The sequence below is a fragment of the Aotus nancymaae genome, unplaced genomic scaffold (genome assembly GCF_030222135.1).
Source record: "Aotus nancymaae isolate 86718 unplaced genomic scaffold, 86718_ANA_hifiasm-v0.15.2.pri h1tg000006l, whole genome shotgun sequence".
In the NCBI taxonomy this organism is placed as follows: domain Eukaryota; kingdom Metazoa; phylum Chordata; class Mammalia; order Primates; family Aotidae; genus Aotus; species Aotus nancymaae.
Genome location: NW_026988417.1, coordinates 58,790,687 through 58,811,825, shown reverse-complemented (window position 1 = coordinate 58,811,825; position 21,139 = coordinate 58,790,687). Strand labels below are relative to the sequence as shown.

At 30.4% G+C, this 21,139-nt stretch overlaps 1 protein-coding gene across 2 annotated transcripts in view; it reads left to right on the top strand.

Annotated features, from left to right (window-relative positions):
- The window catches only part of TECRL (trans-2,3-enoyl-CoA reductase like), a 101,995-nt gene extending 84,369 nt beyond the window's left edge, over window positions 1-17,626 (top strand). For both annotated transcript variants that reach the window (XM_021666297.2, XM_021666296.2), the window contains 5 exons: window positions 598-641; window positions 6,206-6,263; window positions 14,505-14,590; window positions 15,063-15,108; window positions 15,958-17,626. In XM_021666297.2, coding sequence (XP_021521972.1) covers window positions 598-641; window positions 6,206-6,263; window positions 14,505-14,590; window positions 15,063-15,108; window positions 15,958-16,085 — 362 coding nt within the window. In that variant the 3' untranslated portion in view covers window positions 16,086-17,626. The remainder of the gene's footprint in view (window positions 1-597; window positions 642-6,205; window positions 6,264-14,504; window positions 14,591-15,062; window positions 15,109-15,957) is intronic.
- Window positions 17,627-21,139: the final 3,513 nt, after the last annotated feature.

Below are 21,139 nucleotides of genomic sequence, written 5' to 3'. Positions count from 1 at the left end.
TTATTATTATTGAATATTCCAACTTTCCCACTATGAGCAACCCTTCCTTTAGAACATTGATTTAAGTGCTGCTTTGTACATTACTCTTTCTCTGCTCTCTATAACTTAACCTGTATTTTTCTTTAAGGTAAGAAAGTAAGAAAAGTAATACATCATATATTTGTTATAATAAAAATATACTTTTAATTCCACTTATTACAAAACATCAAGGCAGAAAAATGACTGTAATTAGCAATTTTCCTTTTATTGTCAAACATTAAAAATGAGAGTTATTTTGTGTCATTATATACTTGACCATACTTAATGTGCTTGTAAATTGTGATAAAGACTAAATCTGCCTTCAAAGAGTTTAATAATACAAATTAATAATATATTTCATCTGTAATTTAAATAACATTATATTACTAAAAAAGTACAAGTGGAAAAAATTAACATTTTAGATTGCAAAAATATCATCCAAAAAGTTGAATTATATACTAAACAGTTCTGTTGATTGTAGAAAAGTTATATCCAGTAATTGCTGCCTGAGTTATGTCTATATATTTGAGAATCCAAACTATGAGTATCTGCATGACATCTTCTTTTCCTACTCTCTAGCATTTGGAAACAGGCAAATCACAGTATCTGCTATCAATTTTCTGGTATGTATCATATATATTTTTGCTATTCATGCTTTAATTTTGGTACTATGAAGAAGAAAAACAAATGATATTGAGGATTTGACATGTAGAAAATATGACATATATTTCTATAATATACATAAGGATATAAAATGAAGTGAATATAATGACTTACTATAATCGAGTCTTTAGCTCTCTAAATTTAGAATAATCAAAATGTTGTAGTCATCTCTAAAGGTTGGTTAGAATTATTTGAAATGCAATAAATATTTGAAAAATATATACTCAATGATTCTTCCTACTGTATGCGCATTTACCAACCTATAAACTTCCAAGAGCAAAAATTTATTTTCAAATTTTACAGATAAACACCCCAAAAACACTTTGGCATAATTGTTAATTTAATTCAAGAAGTACACAGACTTTGGTTTGTTTAATAAAACCTGGCTCTTTCTATACTGTTCTGATTCAATTTCTTTAGATTGTTCTATGTAAATAAACATTTACATAGATTGAATAGTATGAAAATCAATCTGGGTACACATGATTCTTGATTATTTCTAAAATGCATTAATTATTTCATTTGACACTTTATTTTGTTTTTAGCTTTTATAAGCTCTATAACTCCTTGCTTTCATTCTGTGTTTATGTTTCTTTCATCCCTGTCCTTGATAATTTAGTTAACTCCCAAGATTCATATACAAGTTCACATTTCTTGCAAAGTTTGTATTCAGCAGCTTATTTCCAACTATTTTATACAGGTCATAAATCACCCACCACGCTTTGTAATGAGCTCTCACATGACCCTCTCTTGCTATCTCTCTCTCTACATATTTTTAGTTAATAGTTTAGGTAAAAAGGTCCTCCACTGCGTTTGCTTTGAAGAGAATAGATCTTAATTTTGTCTTTTCAGCATATAGTTTGACATAGCAGGAACTCATTACTTGTTTGAATAAATGGCACAGATGATTTATGTATTTGGAATTGCTTCAAAAATATATTGAAAATATATCACAGCCGTGTAATTTTCCAATCGTGCATATTGTTGATGGAGAGTAATTCTATGGTTCATGTGTTGTAGCAGCATTAGTGTTAACCCCTGTTGTATTAAGTCTAATATTCTCATATTAACTACTCAGTAAATCTGAGCGAAGAGAAGAATGAATTCATAGATAAAATAATAACCACCTATTTGGTAGTAATTTCAGTATGTTTTAGATTAATATCAGATAATTTTTCTGATTTTTCTTCTCTTTATGATGTCGTCCACTTTTTCAAAAAATTGACGATTATAATTTTTTCTGTGTAATTAAGACAATTCCCTTTTTATATAATATTTTTTATTTCTTCCCTTTTCTCAAATATAGTATGGCTATGTATGTATTTATTCTCTCTTCTCAAACGGGTATGATACTACTACAAAAGCAAACTTTTAATAAAAGTCCTTTACTAAAAAGTTACATTATTATAAACATGTTGTAATATTTTTCTTACAAAGTTAAAAGGCATAATTAGACATAAGCAAAATTCTAATAGCTTGAAATTATGCTTTTTATTCCCCAGAGACTTAAAAATTCTGCCTTCTTATTAAGCTACTGGTTTTTCCTGTCCACATATCACTTTATTAATCAAGTATATTTCATATAGTCCCCAGGCAAAAATTAATAAAGCCCAGGATATTAAATTAAACAAATACTGATAGATGGTAGACTAGATTATGTCTATTACCTAAGTAGGTAAGTATGATAACTTTAATTCCACATTTAAGCACATAACAAGCATTTTCTATTTCAGTTATAGATTTAACAATTTGATAAACTTTATATTTCTATAATTATAGATTTTAATATTTTTAAAAATTGAAAGTAATATAATTAAAACCTGTGCTTTTAGTTATAGATAGTATAATACTAAGTATCTGTGGAAACTTTATTTAAAATGAAAATATTTAATGTAGTTATGTTCCATAGGAAAGCAAAGTTTAGAAATAAGATAGAAGGGCCACTGTCACTCTCTTACACATGTAAATTGTCATGAGAAATCGAGAAAACCTGTTAGTCCTAAAATTTCTTAGTCATGTTTATTGTTAAAACATATTTAACTTTCAAAAATAATATATGATATTAAGATATTAGTGTTAGAAAGCTGAATCTATTATAAGACATAATAATAACAACAAATTAGTTGACTGAGCTTGCATTTAAACATAGAGAGGTCTGCTATTCATTGTAAGCAATTTAAAGTCTATTATTCAATGTATGATAACAGAATATATGTGCATGTGCATTTGAAAGTTATTACAAGTACTATATGTACAAATGATTTGGAAAAAATAATCAACATATGTCAAGTCCAATGCATTGTAAGTTATATTCTACTACATACTCTTTATTGAAATATAAATTAACAGTAGATAGTACAATCCATACTGTACAGAATAAACAAAGGAAAAATTAATGGATCAATCTTATATAATATGCAATTCAACCAGAAAATACCTATTTTAATTGCAAGTGCTATTTTTTTGGTGATAAAATGTTATGTTAACAAAACTGCTTATTCTTATTTTTGACCTATGTGCTGTTTTAATATAAGAAGAAAGAGGTATTATTCATTTGAAATTGATTTTGCCCCTGTTGTTATGTAGAACCAGATTATCACCTAGCAAGAAAATAATAGAACAATGTTGAATAGAGTTATAGTTAATTCTCAGGTAATCATGTCAGATTAATCTATTTTTGTAAACTATTAATGGTTATAAATTTATTCTCATCTCCCTCTGATTTTTCTACTGCTATTCTGAGTTTCCTAGCATATTAAGCAAAATATATTGTAAGAAAAACAAAATAATTTACAATGTGTACAAAATATTGTAAAATCAGGTTCTTATTTTGTGGAAAATTCTTTGATTTTGGTGAGTATTTTTTTTTTTTCTGTCTCTGTTACATTCAAAGGAGTAGTCTCTCACCTCTTCCTTGGTTGAAATTCTTTCTAACTTTCAAAACAAGTTTGAGCCTTCAAATATGTTCAGATATCACAAATCTACAGCAAAAATTAAGGAGAATCAAATGCAGGCAAATTTATAAAGACATCAGTATAACTTTCTACACAAATTTTAAGTGCAATCTTGTTTGTCTCATGTAAATATTGTGAACATATTTTGTAATTTTAGTATATAATTATATTTTTTTCTAGGGGCAGGTTCATCTAATGATAAATTTGTGATTATTATAAATCTATCCAGTCTCTAAAACCTACATACTGTTTTCTTCATGATTCATTATTTGGTTAAACAATTGATGTTTCAATATTTAGTTTTGTTGTGATAAATAAGCAGGAAGAAGAAAATATTTTGATGGATGAATAAGCATAAAAATATTAATCTCAAAACAAATGTTTCATCAAAAGACTTATAATTTCTAAACTATAATTTTTCACAAATTTTGGTAAGTTAACTTGATTTTTAATAAATATTTTATAATATATTCTTTTTTTGTGTTTGGCACAGTAAGCGATGGAAAATAAATATAACAAGCTGTCTAAGTTGAAAGATGTTCAAAAGATAGGAAGACCAAACAGAAATGTAACAAACCATTAGTCTAGTAATTATGGGTATGGTAATGCCAATAATTTGTGGAAATGAAGTCTAGAGAAGTGAGATTAATGTAGGATAATCTGGAGAAGTTTTTATTGATTAAATTGGTAACAAAAATTACCACAGTAATTTTATTGGGTAAGCATGATGTGCAAGGTACTTGACTTCATTCAATTATTATAAATTCTCTAAAGACAGAAATTAACATTTGCATTTAGGTGAAGAAATGAAATTCCAAAAGTGGAATTCACTTAATCTGTCATACATAGTAAACGAAATATGTGGCATGTAAACACAGGTTCATGCAACCAAAAGCCTGATACTTACCCACATTCACATGTGGGTAAAACTTCTGAAAAAGTATTACCTGAAAATTTAAAATTCCACTTTGCCTCCTTAAAGATAACTTAAGAAACCAAATCCTTTTCTATAATTATTTTGTGCATTTATGTTGGTACAAAATTTGCATTTGAATTGTTTCCTGGATCTTTAAATATTGATTTTATATTTGGTATATTTGTTTACATTATGTCCTAAGTGAATTAATTTATTGAAATTATTTTATTTATTTATTTATTTACTTTATTGTACTTTGGGCTCTGGGGTACATGTGCACATCCTGCATGCTGTCTCCATTCTCCCCGCCAAGCCCTATTGCCTACATCAGGCATTTCTCCCGGTGTTATCCTTTCCCATCCTCCCCACCCCACCACTGTCTCTCCCCTCCCCTCCCCTCCACCCCCCCACCTAGCCCAGTGTGTGTTGTTCTCTTCCCTGTGCCCAAATGTTCTCATTGTTCATCACCCACCTATGAGTGAAGACATGTGGTGTATGGTTTTCCGTTTTTGTGTCAGTTCACTGATAATGATGGTTTCTAGATTCATCCATGTCTCTGCAGAGGAAATGAACTTTTTTTTTATGGCTGCATAGTATTCCATGGTGTATATGTGCCACATTTTTTATTTTAAGTAGCATTTTTACATAACAGTTCTGGATGAGAAAATGGATTTAAATTTTCTCTTTCAGTATATATTTTCCCTAAAATTTAGAAAGCATTTAATTATATGACACTTAGTCTGTGAAACAACCAGAAATTAAAGTCCATAGAATTATTATTATATGTGAAAAAAATGCATACAGAAATGGTTGAAAAGAACAAAATCAGCTATAATCTATGAGATTAATAACATTAACAGTACTGAGTTTAATGAGTACTCAACTTTTGGGATATAGTAAAAGTTTAATGACTCTAAACAAGAAAGATTTTGAATAACATACTCAGATATCAGTGTCAGGGTATTTATATGTTGTTAAATCAGATAAGGTATACATAGCAGACAAAGGAAGGCTCTTACCCTCACAGGACACGTTGCAAACTGAGAATATTATTAGTCTCAGGAGATGGTGGTAAACCTTTGATCTTGAGGGACATAGTGGCCTATTAACAGCGTCAAGTAGTAGAGTGCATATAATCAAGAGGTCATGATGACAGATAAACAGCAGTTTTCTTTGTGTGGCAGCACTGCTCACAACAGGTTTTCTAAACTGAGCTGACACTAGCTGGAAGTCAAACAATCACCATTCACTAGAAAGATCTTTGCTGTTAATGAACTTAGATTAACATAAACCTATGCTAAATTTGTCTTCAGCAAGAGTTGTCTCTTTATGGGCTGAAAATCTCCCCATAGTAACAAGTACAAAGCTGATTAACAAGACAGTTTAGACTTGATTATTAAACAGTGTGAAAAATATCTTCAGAATTTCTAACTTGTTGTGACTAATTATTTTTATTCAATATATGCCAGCAACAGCTTTTTTCATTGTTATAATAATAAAAAAAACCTTACCTTTATATTTAGAATAAAATATATGTCTTTTGAATCTTTGGGATTAATGTTTTACATAGATTTTGTATATCTGTAGAATACATTTTATTTTTTAAATAGGCAGAGAGGTATATCACACTGAAAATATTTAAAATGTTTTGCAGATGTGCGAAGCGGGGAATCATTTCATCAATGTAATGCTGTCTCATCCCAATCACACAGGTTAGTACTTTTTTCTTTTCTTTTCTTTAGAGTGAATTATGATAATAATTATTTTTATAACCTTCAAAAATCTTTAAAAATAAAAATTTTAATAGTTGGAAATATGTATGCCACATTTTCCCTTTTCTGTCTAACTTTTCCTAATATTTGAGCCAAATCATAATCTCTAATAATGATTTATCTAAAATAAAGTGTGCCTGCACATAATCATCCTCCTCATATAGACTAAACAATAATCAACAATCTCACTTAAATATGTAAATAAATGAACTAATGAATAAAAGCTAAAGCAGTATAAAATCACTTGGCGAATACCCAAATTACTAAACTCTCAATATTGATCTCGTTTGCACAATACTTGATACAGTCCCACTGTTTCAAGTGATTTTAAATTCTTTTGTAATGAGAGTAATCTTTCATTGAAAAACACAATGGCACTGAAGCAGCAATGCTTGGGAGAACATTTCAAAGTTAGTAGTACATTTAGGTTAGTGCAAAAGTAATTGCGGTTTTGGACCATGAATTTTAAATCATTGTAACTGGTCTCATACACATCTTTATTAATCAAAATAGGAACCATTATAATCAACATATTTTTGCCAATGAGAATTTTTTTTTAATTCCTGTAGCATAATAATCCATGCTTCAGGATTCAACAAACTCTTGGAAAGCATTTTCTGCTTCCTGCTAATTGTGGAAGCAATTTCCCTGCAAAAAGTTGTCCAGATACTTGAAGAAGGGGTAGTCAGTTGGTGAGAGGTCAGGTGAATATGGTAGATGAGGCAAAACTTTGTGGTCCAATTCCTTAAAATTTTCAAGCGTTGGTTGTTGGCGTGTGATCAGACATTGGCATGGGGAAGAATTGTGTCCTTTCTGTTGACTAATGCTGGCTGCAGACTTTGCAGTTTTCAATGCATCTCATTGATTTGCTTAACATACTTTGCAGATGTAATGATTTTGTCCGGATTCAGAAAGCTGTGGTGAATCAGACCACTAAACAGTGACCATGATCTTTTTTTTTGAAAGTGCTTTGGAGCTTCTTCTCAGTCCAACCACTGAGCTGATCATTACCAGTTATATAAAATCCACTTTCGTTGCACGTTACAATTGGATCAAGGCATGATTCATTGTTTTTGAATTGAATAAGAAAAGACAACATTTCAAAATGATTTTTTTAATATTTACGATCAGCTTATGAGGACCTGACTTATTGAGATTTTTCACCTTTTCAATTTGCTTCAAATGCCAAAGAAATGTAGAATGGTTGATGTTGAGTTCTTCAGCAACTTCTTCTGTAATTGTAAGAAGATCAGCTTTGATGATTCATCTCAATTGGTCACTGTCAACTTCTGATGGCCAGTCACTAGCTCCTCATCTTCAAGGCTTTCACAAAACTTCTTGAACCACCAGTGCACTGTGTGTTCCTTAGTAGTTCCTGGGTCAAATATGTTGTTGATGTTGTGAGTTGTCTCCACTGCTTCCTGACCCATTTTGTATTATTATTATTATTATTATTATTATTATTATTATTATTGAGATGGTGTTTCACTCTTGTAGCCCAGGCTGGTGTTCAATGGCAGGATCTTGGCTCACTGCGCACACCACCCTGCTAACTTTGTATTTTTAGTAGAAATAATGTTTCTCCATGTTGGCCAGGCTTGTCACAAACTTCTAACCTCAGGTGATTCGCCTGCCTCGGCTTCCAAAGTGCTGGCATTACAGGTATGAGCCACAGCACCCAGCTCATCACCCATTTTGAACTCGATTAAGAAAATCGCTTGGATTTGCTTTTTGTCTGACATCATTTCCGTATACAAAAAATAAATATAAAATATCAGCAGGTAATAAGTCCTTAGCAAAAAAACATAAAGTTAGAAATGTGCATTAAAATGATGCATAACATAACCACGTTTATTTAAGAAGGTATTCCAATATCAAATGACAAATTCCAGCAATGCAATAACCTCTTACTTTTACATTCACCTATATATTGAAAAAGTTCACAGTGTCTCCATTACTTAAAGATATTTGTGGTAAGTCAATCATCTCACTTAGGCTCATTTATATGTAGTGATTCCCAACTGCTCACCCTATATAATATATGATTTAATTATAAATTCAAATAGAAATGATAAACATTTAGTCTACTTGTTAACAATTCAAATGAAAATATAAAGGCATATTTGACTCTTCAATTATGTTTTAACAACAACCTGAATTTCTTAACATTTTCATGCCTTCCACACTTCTGGTAGGCTAGTGAAACATATAAAACATTTTCCAGAATAATTGTTACATGAAGTAAAATATGTATAATTACAAAGGAAAATTATTATATTAGAATAATTGTGAATATATGAAAAAACTATAAGCATATGTTTGTTATTGCAACATTACATAACATTTTGATGAGTACTCAACTTTTTGAGTATTGATGATAAATTATGGAGTTTTAAAATGAAGTATGCTGTGACTTAAAAACATCTGTGCTTTATCTTGGTTAAAAAAAAATTCATGTAAGACCAATGCTGTTGTAGTTTGCGGTCCTCATTTGCAATGGAGTGAGGCCTACATTTCATTAAGAGATTGAATGCCATCTTATCTGATCCAAATTCATAGGTACATTGAATTTTCTTTGGATGGGTATGAACCACAAATGAAAAATATCTGGGAGTCTAATTTTTTTTAGTGGAGAAGCAAAACACAGTATAATCTAATAAAATACTAGCATTGCCAAATTTATAAATATCATAAATTTTAGTCTTAGCTGGCTGGCTAGCAATGTAATAAACTCAAGCTTCTTCATTTATTTAGAATATGGTGTCAATATTTGAAAATGAAAATTTAAATCATCCAGTAATTTTGAAATTGTTCATGTAAGAAAACCACCCCCTTTTTTAATGTTTACTCCACTCCTTATCTTGCTTTGTATATTGCTCTTGAAGAATCAGATGCCAACCAAATTCTCTCTCTTTTAATAAATGATGGTTTTTTTGCTTCGAGGCCTAGGTGGCTTTTTCTTTATTATAAAAGTCTACAAATTTTTAGGGAGTGTCTAAGAGTTGGTAATTCCCAACCAATTTCCCCAGGGTCACTAGGTGTTCCCCTAGTAGATTAATCCATGTCTTATTTTAGTTCTAGAAAATTTCCTCAAATTTTAATTTTTAAATCAGTTTTATTACATCACAGGGTGTGAGGGGGTTACACTGTAGCTATGTTCCTTTTTCTGCCTCTAGCTTCTCTGTCACTTTCTCTTAGACTATCTTTGGCCCTTTTCTTTTTTGGCTATTCTTTTTATCTGCTTAGTAGCCTCTATTCCGTTGAATATTACATCCTTAAGCAAATGAAAAATGTATTTCATATTACTGGGATAGTTTCTTCTTTGTCCACAATTTCTTGAGTGAGATCAACTCTTATTTTGTATTATATCTTCTTGTTTTTTTAATATCTGTTTTCAGTTTGGGGATTTCTTAATGGTTACGTTCTTTGGTAATTGTGTGTGTATGTGTGTGTGTGTGTGTGTGTGTGTGTGTGTGTGTGTGTTCTGTACATTTTGTTTTGTTTTCCTTGCAGAGGGTTAGTTTTTGTCTGCAAGCAAAAACACTTACTAGTTCATTCACACAGAAGTATCATATAAATGCTCATGGGTTTACATTTATTATTAAATGTGTGAATTGACCTTGAAGAAAAATAACCCAGTTTTTTACATATAAGATTACTGAAATCTCTAAAAAACAAAGTGTGTTCTGAAAACAAAGGAGGTTTTCATTGTGTCTTCTGATCCTCTGACACCCTTGTTTTCTAAATTCTTTGAATCTCAGAACTTGTTTCCTTCTTTCACGTCCCTTCTAAGCTTCCACATGATACCTTTCCTCTCTGAGCAAACTTCTCATAGCATTATTTTCTTTCTTGGAAACATTGTCTACCAAGATGACAACCTCTGGCCTCAACAACTGCTTTCAGATAATTTTATTCAATTTGTCCCTATCCAGCGTTCTAATATATCAGGTCCCAGATCTTTTCTCAGAGTGAACTTTCATCTTCTGATCATGAATTCTAAATAGCTACATGCTCAATGCATTATTTTTCCTTACATAAAATCTTTATCAGTTCCTGTGTCAGCATCTCTTACTCTTGAATTTTTATCTTCTCCCTTACATATTAATTGAAGCATTGTAATATATATTAGATATGCTTTAGGCAGGGGTTATATCTAGAAGGGAACCATTTAATATCAATGGTACAAACAAAGTGTCATGAGTCATCCTCCCAGGTGGCAGAAATTGATCTAAAATAGGGTTATTAGGAATTATGGAAAAGAGGCAAGGAAGGAGAATTATGACAAAGGGGAAGTTGAGCTGTGATGTAATCACAAGAATGACCTCAGTCAACTCTATTGGGCATCTGAAGCCAGAATAACACTGTAGAGTTGTTATGAGTTGGAATGACTAGAGATAGTTAATTGGATGTTAATCTACCTGGGAAAGAGAAAGACCTTGTAAGGCAGTTCTCTTTAGTCAAGGCCATTTTCTCAGAGGGTCTGACAGTTGAAAGAAAGCTTCAGCTAATATAGACGTTGTGCAAACTGCGAAGTATATATATATATATACACACACACACACACATATATATATACACACACATATATATACACACACATATATTATATATATATATATATATATATATATTCCAATTATTATTTATTTAGAGTCTAGAGAAATTACCACCTTTGTGAACCCAGGTTGTCTAATAGTACTTAAAATGTAAAAATCCCACTTTTTCTGGTATATAGTTCCCTGAATCAATGAAGTTCTTTTAGTGAAGATCACTGAAATCATTATCATGTGCATTTGTTTTGGTGTTACAATGTCTTTCCTCCCAGTGTCTTTCCTCCCAGACTATTCTTCCATCACTGAGTTTGGAGTCTTAGAACTGATTCACATTCCAATACTGGGAAAGGAATATTAGATTTGATATTTGCATCAGCTGTCTTAAGTCTCTTAACTATGCATCCACAATTTATTTTGTCCAAATTTATTAATAGCATTGTTGGACATCCAACTATCTAGCTTCTAGGGACATTGTGTTCTATAAGCCAAACATAAGTTTCTGTAGATCAAGCCTCCCATGAACTGGCCTCTAATTTTGGCTCATGAACAATTAAATGCTGTAATTCGAGCTGCCTTGACTTTCTAGGGAGTGGTGTGAGGAGGGGTCCTTTACTTCCATTCACTACTAGTCATCTCAGTTCTAAGATGACTTAATTTACAGTAAGCCTGATACAGCAAAGAGCCAAAGTGAATCTTAGTAATACGGTGTCCCTTTCACTACCATATTCCCTGTATTATTGAAAAGTGATATATCCTATTGGCTCACCCATGAAGCATGAGAAAAACATGAGAACATGAAATGGGGGAAAATTCCTTGCATAGAATGAAGCTCTCTATTTTCAGACGTATGCAGACTATCTGCTCTAGGATTCCTATTTATCTAAGGCACATAGCACCTTCTTTCCCAGCCTGCCATGGAAATTCTAACATTTCTTCTTTGCCTATTGTGAGCCAATGCTTTGTTCACGCTTCCAGGAACATATTAGTTTTGTGTTTGTACAATCTTAGCAGGATATTTAATCCTATATTCCAGGAGAGTGCTCCAAAAACAAACAAACCTTTATTCAGTTTTATACTTTTCCCCTCTTTTCAAGCACACTCAGATTCCAATCCCATGTGTATTCTCCTATAATCTGTTGGTTCATGCTGGCTAGGTTCTGCAGCTCCTTTGAGGCATTATCTTTTTTGTTCTATATCAGATCCAGAACAACCTCAGGTACTTTATATTGTGATATAACCCTAATTGTAATGGCTAGAAGAAAAGATAGAGACCTTCAAAGGAGTTTTCTTGAAGTGTAGTGTCTTCTGTAGTGCCTCTAAGGAAGAGTGTGCTCAACTTCCATAAGGAAGAGTGAGCCACCTCTGCAGGCTCAAGGAGTTTATAAAAACCTAGACAGTCCAATATTTGGTGGTTAAAAAAAATACTTGACTTAGCATAGATCAGCATTGGACTGGAGTTGTATATTGTTTAGAGTTTGACTACTTTTGCAATTAAGACCTGGACATATTCCTTAGCTTTTTCTGCCCTCTCCAAGCCTCTTTGCATACTATCTAGGTGGGCCTATAACTTTCGCAACTGGCTTTTAACTGCCAATGATAAGTTTGTTTTAGATGTCTTTGTCTAGCCATTCAATCCCACTTATAATATTAGACCAGATAGAATATTGTTTTCAACCATTATAACATAACAATATACCAGTAGTAAAAAGCTTTTACACTTGGATTGCTACGTTGTGCCAGAAGCTATCTGCCTGCCCTTACCATCAGTTATGGAGTACACATTGCAGGCCTTTTGGTCAGTCATTCAACTCTAAAATACCATTCCAGCATCTGCTTTTGGGGCCATTCCTGGTCCCAATTATGTAAGGTAGGTTTTCTGAAATGCAGATGCCAGGATGGAGATTAACATTCAAGACGACTGTGAAGGAACAGTTTTATGGATAGAAGAAATAAATCATATTTAACTAGGAAAATGAGAGCAATATAGTCTCAACGAGTCTCCAACGATTGCACGGGACATTCTAAAACTGGGAGGAAAAATCTATGTTCTCCTGAATTGAGTTAATCAATTTTCAATATTGATCAAATACTATATTAAGGTTAAACCAAACAGTGAGTGTGACCTTGGGTGAGGTTGCTTCCAACTATAGGGAGTGCTGAGCGTTGAAGCTGCTCTGGCAGCAGCAGGCCCTGAAGCAGCAGAATAAACCTTATATGCCCAAAGAAAAATATGGTGGTGCAGCATTTTAATGTAAAAATCCTCCTGACTTTAATAGAGTTTCTATTATAATATACTATAGGTTGAGAGAACATTTATGAAGAATGTAAGTATTAAATTAGTAGCTCCTAAACTTATTTATTAATACAGTTAAGAGCAACTATGTACAATTGAAACAATATTATCTATATACATATATTTTTTTCTGTAACATAAGGCATTTCCATTATTTAATTTACAAACTACATCTGGAAAAAAATTTAGATTTGTAGACCCTTGATCATTCCACACCTCTAGGAGCTGAACAGTCATAAACTACAGGCTTTAAATCAGACTATTTCCAGAACCTTCTACCTCTGAAATTCAATGACTATAACTTGAGTAGAATACTTAATTATCTTTCTTTTGATTAATATACAGACATTACACAAAGGTGTCTACATAAATGCTGTAAAAATCAGTAATATCAAAATACCTACATATTTATTTTTATGAACACTATGTAAAATCTGCACAATACTTAGCATAATTTTTAACTTTGCTATTTCAGAAATTGTTGCAATTTTGAAAACAACACAACAACATTTTATTATGACTTTAGAGTTATAAGTAAAAGAGATTAGCTAATTTGTTATCTAAATAAATCTTGCTATGGAGAATAAAACAGAATGTTATAATTCATATTTACTTTTACAAATGTCACACCTCCAAAGTTCAACTTGAAATCATTAAAAATTTGTTATCTAAAATGTTTCTTTAAAAAAAATTGAAAGGGGAAAATAACTAACAAAAATAAAATGACTATATGAAGTATAATGAGAGATGTAAAAATCAATCCTGATTGCTAAACAGAAATGTGATATTTCAGAACATTAATTATACTGATATTCAGTGTAATTCTTCTATGAGAGGTTTGCATACTTTTATGGTATAAATGACATCTTTATAAAGTTCCTTATGATTTTCACCAATTTGATATAGGGAATCTTGAGGTATTAAATAATTTCAAACAAATACATCGTCAATAGTAAAGAGAAATGTGAAGAGGTGGGAAAATGTTAAAACACTTTGTAATTTCAGTATGTAGTACTATTTCAACTATTATAATATAAAAATAATTTATATATATTTAAGATCTTAAAGAATTGATTATATATATATATTCTGCAATGTTACAGCAACATAGCTATAGACATGATGTGACAATGACAGCTATTTTATTTGACTCAAAAGTTTATAACATTTAAAACTGTGTCTCTTCTGAGTAATTTGTGAAATAGGTTGCTATAAATCTGTGATGACATTTCATGTGGTACATAGTTGTTTTGGAGAATTTAGTATTATATAATAAGCATATGATCAGATTTGCAATATGTAGCATCATTGACATTTTACTTTCCTTTGCAAAAGGAAACAATGCCTGTTTCCCAAGTCCAAATTATAACCCCTTCACATGGATGTTTTTCCTGGTTTCATGTCCTAACTACACCTATGAGGTATGTTGTAAATACTTGAATTCTATTTATGATATACTATATGCATGTACTTATGTAGTTACATGTATTATAAATTAATATATACAAGAATTGAGGTCTTATATATAGATTCTGGTATAGGAAAATAGAACATTTCAATAACAATTTTCTCTGCAGAAACAAGAATATTTCTGCATAAGTTTATCTGTATTTAAAGAATATTTTAAACTCTTCATATAAAATGTCAAGATATTTTAGGAGTTTCATTTTTATCAACTGTTTAACAATGTCTTTTATTTTCTTATGAATATGATCCCATTTTATGAGATTGCTTGACTTTATGATATGTAAAAATTATAATTTTTTTGAATATATATTCCTGCCTATAAGTTTTCTAATATTTTAAGCCTCACAATTACCCACTAAATGCCATAAGTGAATAAATTACTAGATTGCAGTTATGTATGTGCTAATTTAAGTTTTAATATAACAGATTGGATCATGGATTAGTTTCACAGTCATGACACAAACACTGCCAGGTAAGATATAGATTTACTGACAATTAATCAAAATAAATGCATTTTTAGGAGAAATGGCTTTGATAAAAAGTTATGATAGTACTAAAGTATAGCATGTTTGCCAAAGGATTTTATAGTTTCATATTGATTTTTATTTTTAGCAGTTTTAAAAAATATTGAAGTATTATTGGCTCTTTATCTCTGTATAATTGTTGCTTAATCCAAGCTATGAATTGGAATCCAAATATATTTATTAAGTAATGAGGTTCTTTTTAGAAGAAGTTTTGTTAGCAACATATTTCGTTTGAAACATTTTTTTCGTGCATGTGCACAGGCATGTGTACGTGTTTTGTCTTCAGAGGAAGAGTTGGGGTGTATGAGAGTTAATCTTGAATACTGAGTATTTTAACACACACTAAGAAGTTGAATTGCATGACTTTCTTATAGTAGTAGGGACGTATGTCATGTTCATTTTATCCATTTTGTTATATTGTACAAAAGTTTGAATCACAATTAATATGGTTTATTATATTATGTGCATGTAGAGGAATATTATATGCATCTAGGAAACTATTATTGAAAATTTTAAAATACAAGAATATATCCTAATTTGGGAAGTAGTTTGTGGCAGTGATGTATAAAACATGTAGATTAATTTTGAACTTGGTAACGTATTTTCTGTGTTTACTTATTTGCACAATATTGATTGGCTATTGATAGAGAATGAATGTGAATAATGAAAATTGTTACGAAATTATGCAACATTTGACAAACATCTTAAAAGTTAAACATGATGGTGATCCTTTTTCTAATATAAATTTATTTCATAGAAACAAGAAACAAATAATAATTATTTCTTTTTTCTTCTAGTTGGAATTTTTACACTTCTGATGAGTATCCAGATGTCTTTGTGGGCACAAAAAAAACATAAGATTTATCTGAGAAAATTCAATTCATATATTCATAGAAAATCAGCAATGATTCCATTTATATTGTAAAAAATAACTTATCTTCTATAGAAAATGGCAATATGTAAATTCAATAAACAAGACTTAGTTAAGGATAGTTAACTATTATATTCCAACAATTCATGAGCAACAGTGTTTTTACTAAGTAAAAATATAAGAATAAAATTTCACTAAATTTAGAGTAATACACAAGGTAATAAAAAGTAAAAATTATAAATACAATTAACTAAGAACAGCTCTGAATACATATACATGGGATTGGTCCTTGAATAAAATTGTGTTCAGTAATACTTCACAATGCTATTTGCATAAGACAATTAAAATATCACAGCAAAAAACAAATCTGATTAAAAAAATGAAAAAGTAATCTGAATAGACATTTCTCAAAAGAAGACCTAGATACAGCCAATAGTATATTTTAAACATGATGAAGATTCAGAAAAAAGTGAACTCTTAAACACTGCTGGTGGGAATGTAAACTAGCACAGCCACTGTGGAGAACGGTAAGGAGTTTCTTCAAAAATTACAAGTAGAACTATCACATGATGCAGCAATACCACTACTGGACAAAGGAAATTGTGTTTTAAAGAGACATTTGCACCCTATGTTTACTGCAGCACTATTCACAATAGTCAAGATATAGAAACAACCTAGGAGTCCAACAATAGATGAATAAATAAAGAAAAAGTGGTATATATACACAATGGAATACGATGCAGCCATAAAAACAGAATTCTTGTCATCAGGACAACATGAACGGAACAGAAGAACATAATGTTAAGTGAAACAAGCCAGGAACAGAAAGTTAAACATTGCATGTTGCCACTTATATGTAGAAGCTAAAAAAAAAAATGCTATCATAGAAGTAAAACATAGAACAGAAGATACTACAGGCTGGAAAGCTAGGGGCAAAGGGAGATTAGCAAGAGATTTGTTAAAGGATAAAAGGTTACAGCTTGGTCGGAGGAATAATTTCTGGCATTCTATACCACTGTAGGATGACTATAGTTAAAAGTAATATATTCTGTATAGTTTCAAATAGCTAAAAGGAGATTTTATGCCCAACATAGTGAAATGATAACTGTTTGAAGCCATGGATACCCTAATTACTCTGATCTGATCACTATAAATTATATGTATTGAAACATTATTATGTATCTCCCAAATATGTTCAATTATTATGTGGCTTAAAAAATAAAATTTAATTTAAAAAGTATCTGAATTCTAAAGTAAATATTTTTTAAAATTTTGACATTTAAATTACTTGAATCCCACATTATTTTGACAATAATTTAATTATTTTATTGTTTGATCTGTTAGGGAGATGTTTCATAGTTATTATGTCATTAGTTCAAATCCTTGTGGAAATTATATCTGTAAAAGTTAAATATTTTTATTAATTTGTATATCTTATTTATTAACTATATAGACATTGTATGCTATCATGTTGGAATTTACAATTAAAATATTTTCTATATATGATTGTTAAAACTTTCTAAATATATATTTGTTTACATTTATATGTAAATTATATTTATATCTTCTAAAATATATTTCAAAAGATATGTCTATATACTTGTGTTTATGTGTATGTATATACCCACATATATATACACACACACACGTATGTGTATATATATATATATTTCAAATGGATTCTATGCACTTGCAAAGGGAAAGTACATTGGTAATTTGAGGACATTAAGAGTAAAAAAAAAATGTTTTCTTTACATCTTTAAATACCTATGTTCTCTGAAAGTGTGTGTGTGTGTGTGTGTGTATGAGTTTGTATGTGAGCATGCATATATTCTTAAGAAAGAGATGATCTACATAAATCAAAGTACACATTATTTAAAATATTTAAAATAAATTTTCAATTTCTTCATTTTTAAATTGCGATTCTTTGGGCTTGTTAGACTATGGAGCATTTTCAATTCTCAGATTACACATATGTAATAAAATACGCTCATTAATGCTCTTAGATTGTATATATATATATATTACAATATATACATATATGTTAATATATGGTAAAGTAGATCTATATGCACTGGTCAAGGGTTGTTTATTGCTAACAAATGTGGCCATTTAAGAAATGATAAAAAGCCCCTTTAAAAGCCTTATAATTCCCAACGTATACTATTAAAATATCTCAGGAGAAAACATCAAGAAAATTCTAATTCCCTAATACCTATTCAGCTAAATTGTATGATATTATTTAATGATCTTGAAAGGAAGTGTCAGTGCATTAAATCATGTATACCCAAGACAGTTATGTAATCAACTGCTTGTGATAAATATCCCTTTTTTGAAACTAAGACTAGTTTTTGTTTTTGTAAGTGGATGCTGACAGATAGTAACCCAGGAAATTTGCACATTCTTGTAAGACTAGAAGAAGGTCTTTGTTGTGGCAGGAAATATGGGGTACGTATATAACAGACATTTTTCTTCCCATTGTGTTGTATTCTCTTATTCCAGTTGCTCCATCCTATTTTTCTCGTATCAGTTATTCTCTTATTGTTGGCAGATATATCTTAGTTAAAGGATACCTTAATTATGGAGTGTTTCTTTTAAAATTTACTCCTCATTTTTATTTTCAGGTGGTCTCACTGCCTAAGACATCAAAAGAAAAAGCCTGACGAACTTACACCATCTTGTTATCAATATTAATGCTACAGATTAGTCCTGCAGCAGCCATGTACACGTTTTCAGCCTTTAAAACCTAACCTTCATTTATAGATTTTAAGAGTTACTATACCTAAGTATGTACACATATGCATATGAGTGTGTGTGTAAATGTGCACACTTTACGAAATTTAATAATACTCTCAATTAATATATAAGATTTAGATAAATAATAAGTTTGCATTGGTGGCTAAAAATGTGCATTTCTCTTAATATAAAACAAATCTATATAATCTCATATACTCATGGTTTTTTGTCACATATCTAGGTAACTTAATTTTAGCTTATGGAATATTCTGCAGGAACAGCATTCCATACTGCATAGATTAGTTGTAGGTATTTCAATTATATTTACATGTCAGTGTGCTTGGTAGGGAAAGGAGATTAATAAAAGAGCCTTTAAATATAAAGTTGAAATAGAACATTAAAAAGCTGAAATCAAAAATAAAATATGACAATTATTTACAGAAGATGTCATAATTTGATCATATTCATAGGAAAAACATTAAGGAAAAATATAAATGCAGAAAAAATATACACATACGCTATACCGATTATCAATAAAATTGTTACCATAGTTACTTGTTGAAGTAATATGCTGTCCTAAATATGTTTCATTATACCATATTCTCTCAGAGTCAACACTCTCATCCTATAAACAAAAGATATATTGTCAAATTCTAAAATTCTTCTGTATTTTTAACAACTGTGATTGTTATGTCAAGGTAAATATAATAACATTAGCAACTTGTAAATACTATACTTTTACTACACGGAGACATATAGGCCTTATTTCTAATTTAATAAGATATGTTTATATTTGATATCTTCATAAAAGTAATGCACGGTTTGCTGAAGGTTTTGCCCTTTGTGAAAGGCACTCATCTGATGCTATTAAAAGTCATATTAACTGGAGAACAGTTCTATAATAATTCCATTTCACATGCAAGTTTTATACTCTATATATTAACGGATTCGTGTATGAGATTGAGGGTCAGATGAGGCAAACAGTGAGAGGAGAAAAAGGTACGAAGCAGCCTCTGCTTTTTAGATAGTTTGCTTATTTAAGAGCCAAAACAAGTTTAACTTTAATTAAAATATTGCATATTTGCTCGCTTAATTATGTTAAACCTTAAATTAAATATTCTTTATAATAAGCGTGTCTTTGAACATGACATAAAATGGACAGCTGTGAGTGTGAAACTTTTCCCATGATGAGACATTTTAGCCTCATCACAAGAAGATTTTGCTCTTCTCAATCCATCCCATATTTCTTTTTGACATTTGGAATTATGTCTGTGCTGCTTATATTTTTTTAAACATTCTGGAATTTTTGATGTTTTGTTGTAACTGTTACCAAATTTATAAATGTTAGATGACAAGTGTTCTTAAAAAGTGTTTCCCAATAATTGTGCCTAAAGAAATACAATTGTCATCAAACTAATTTGCATAAAACAGGACCACAAATCGTCCTCTTCCTGCAGGAAACTGTAAACCTTGAATTAGAATCAAATCAACAACTTGCATTCTTGCAATGTAGAAATCAGTTCATTTTTTAACCACAGGAATTAAAGACTGCCTGGAATAATTGTTTGATATAATTCTCTATCTGCAAAAATTTTCAAAAAAAGAACAATGTTTTTAAAATGCCATATCTTTGTCTCTCACAGTATTTTCATAAAAAATAACTGGAGAGAGAAAAACAAACAAAACAAGACAAAACAAAACAAAGATGCAGATCAGCTGAAGCTACGCATCAATATAGCATACTGCTTCCAGTGCCCAGCCCTTCTACCTCGTTTCTACTTTTTCTACCTCTAGTTATTACTTTTAAAATGTATTCCTTTTGACTGTATGTGTGTATTTTCAGTTTTTTGCTAACTGTGACTCAAGATAGATTGCAGTGCATTTTGTTTTTTAGTCACACTCATGGAAAAAATGTTTCTCTCTGACTCATACACAGACACACAAATAGATCAATTTTAAGCAACATTACTTCTTAAATGAAGCACACAAAATGCAAATAGTCTCATTTTTAAAATGTGTATGTTCAATTTTATTTCTCCACTATTTCCAAAATCTAACCCTAAGAAAATAGTAAAATTCAGGATATTTAAATATTTTACATATGCCCTTTACCTTTCTTCCAGTAATTAAACATATTTTCAAGAAATTTAAGTTCAATTTTAAGTAACTAGCATTCAGTACATGTTAAATGTTACAGTTGACATACGTCAGTTATAACACTTGTGCTCATACAATAAAGGTTCATGAATCAATAAGGATTTCTATTTTTATTTTTATTAAAAATTTAAAATCTTGAGGTTGCTCTTGAATGTTTAAGGTGATTATAACAATTTTGCTTTGTAAATGCAATTATAGGTATTTTTGTAGTTTTT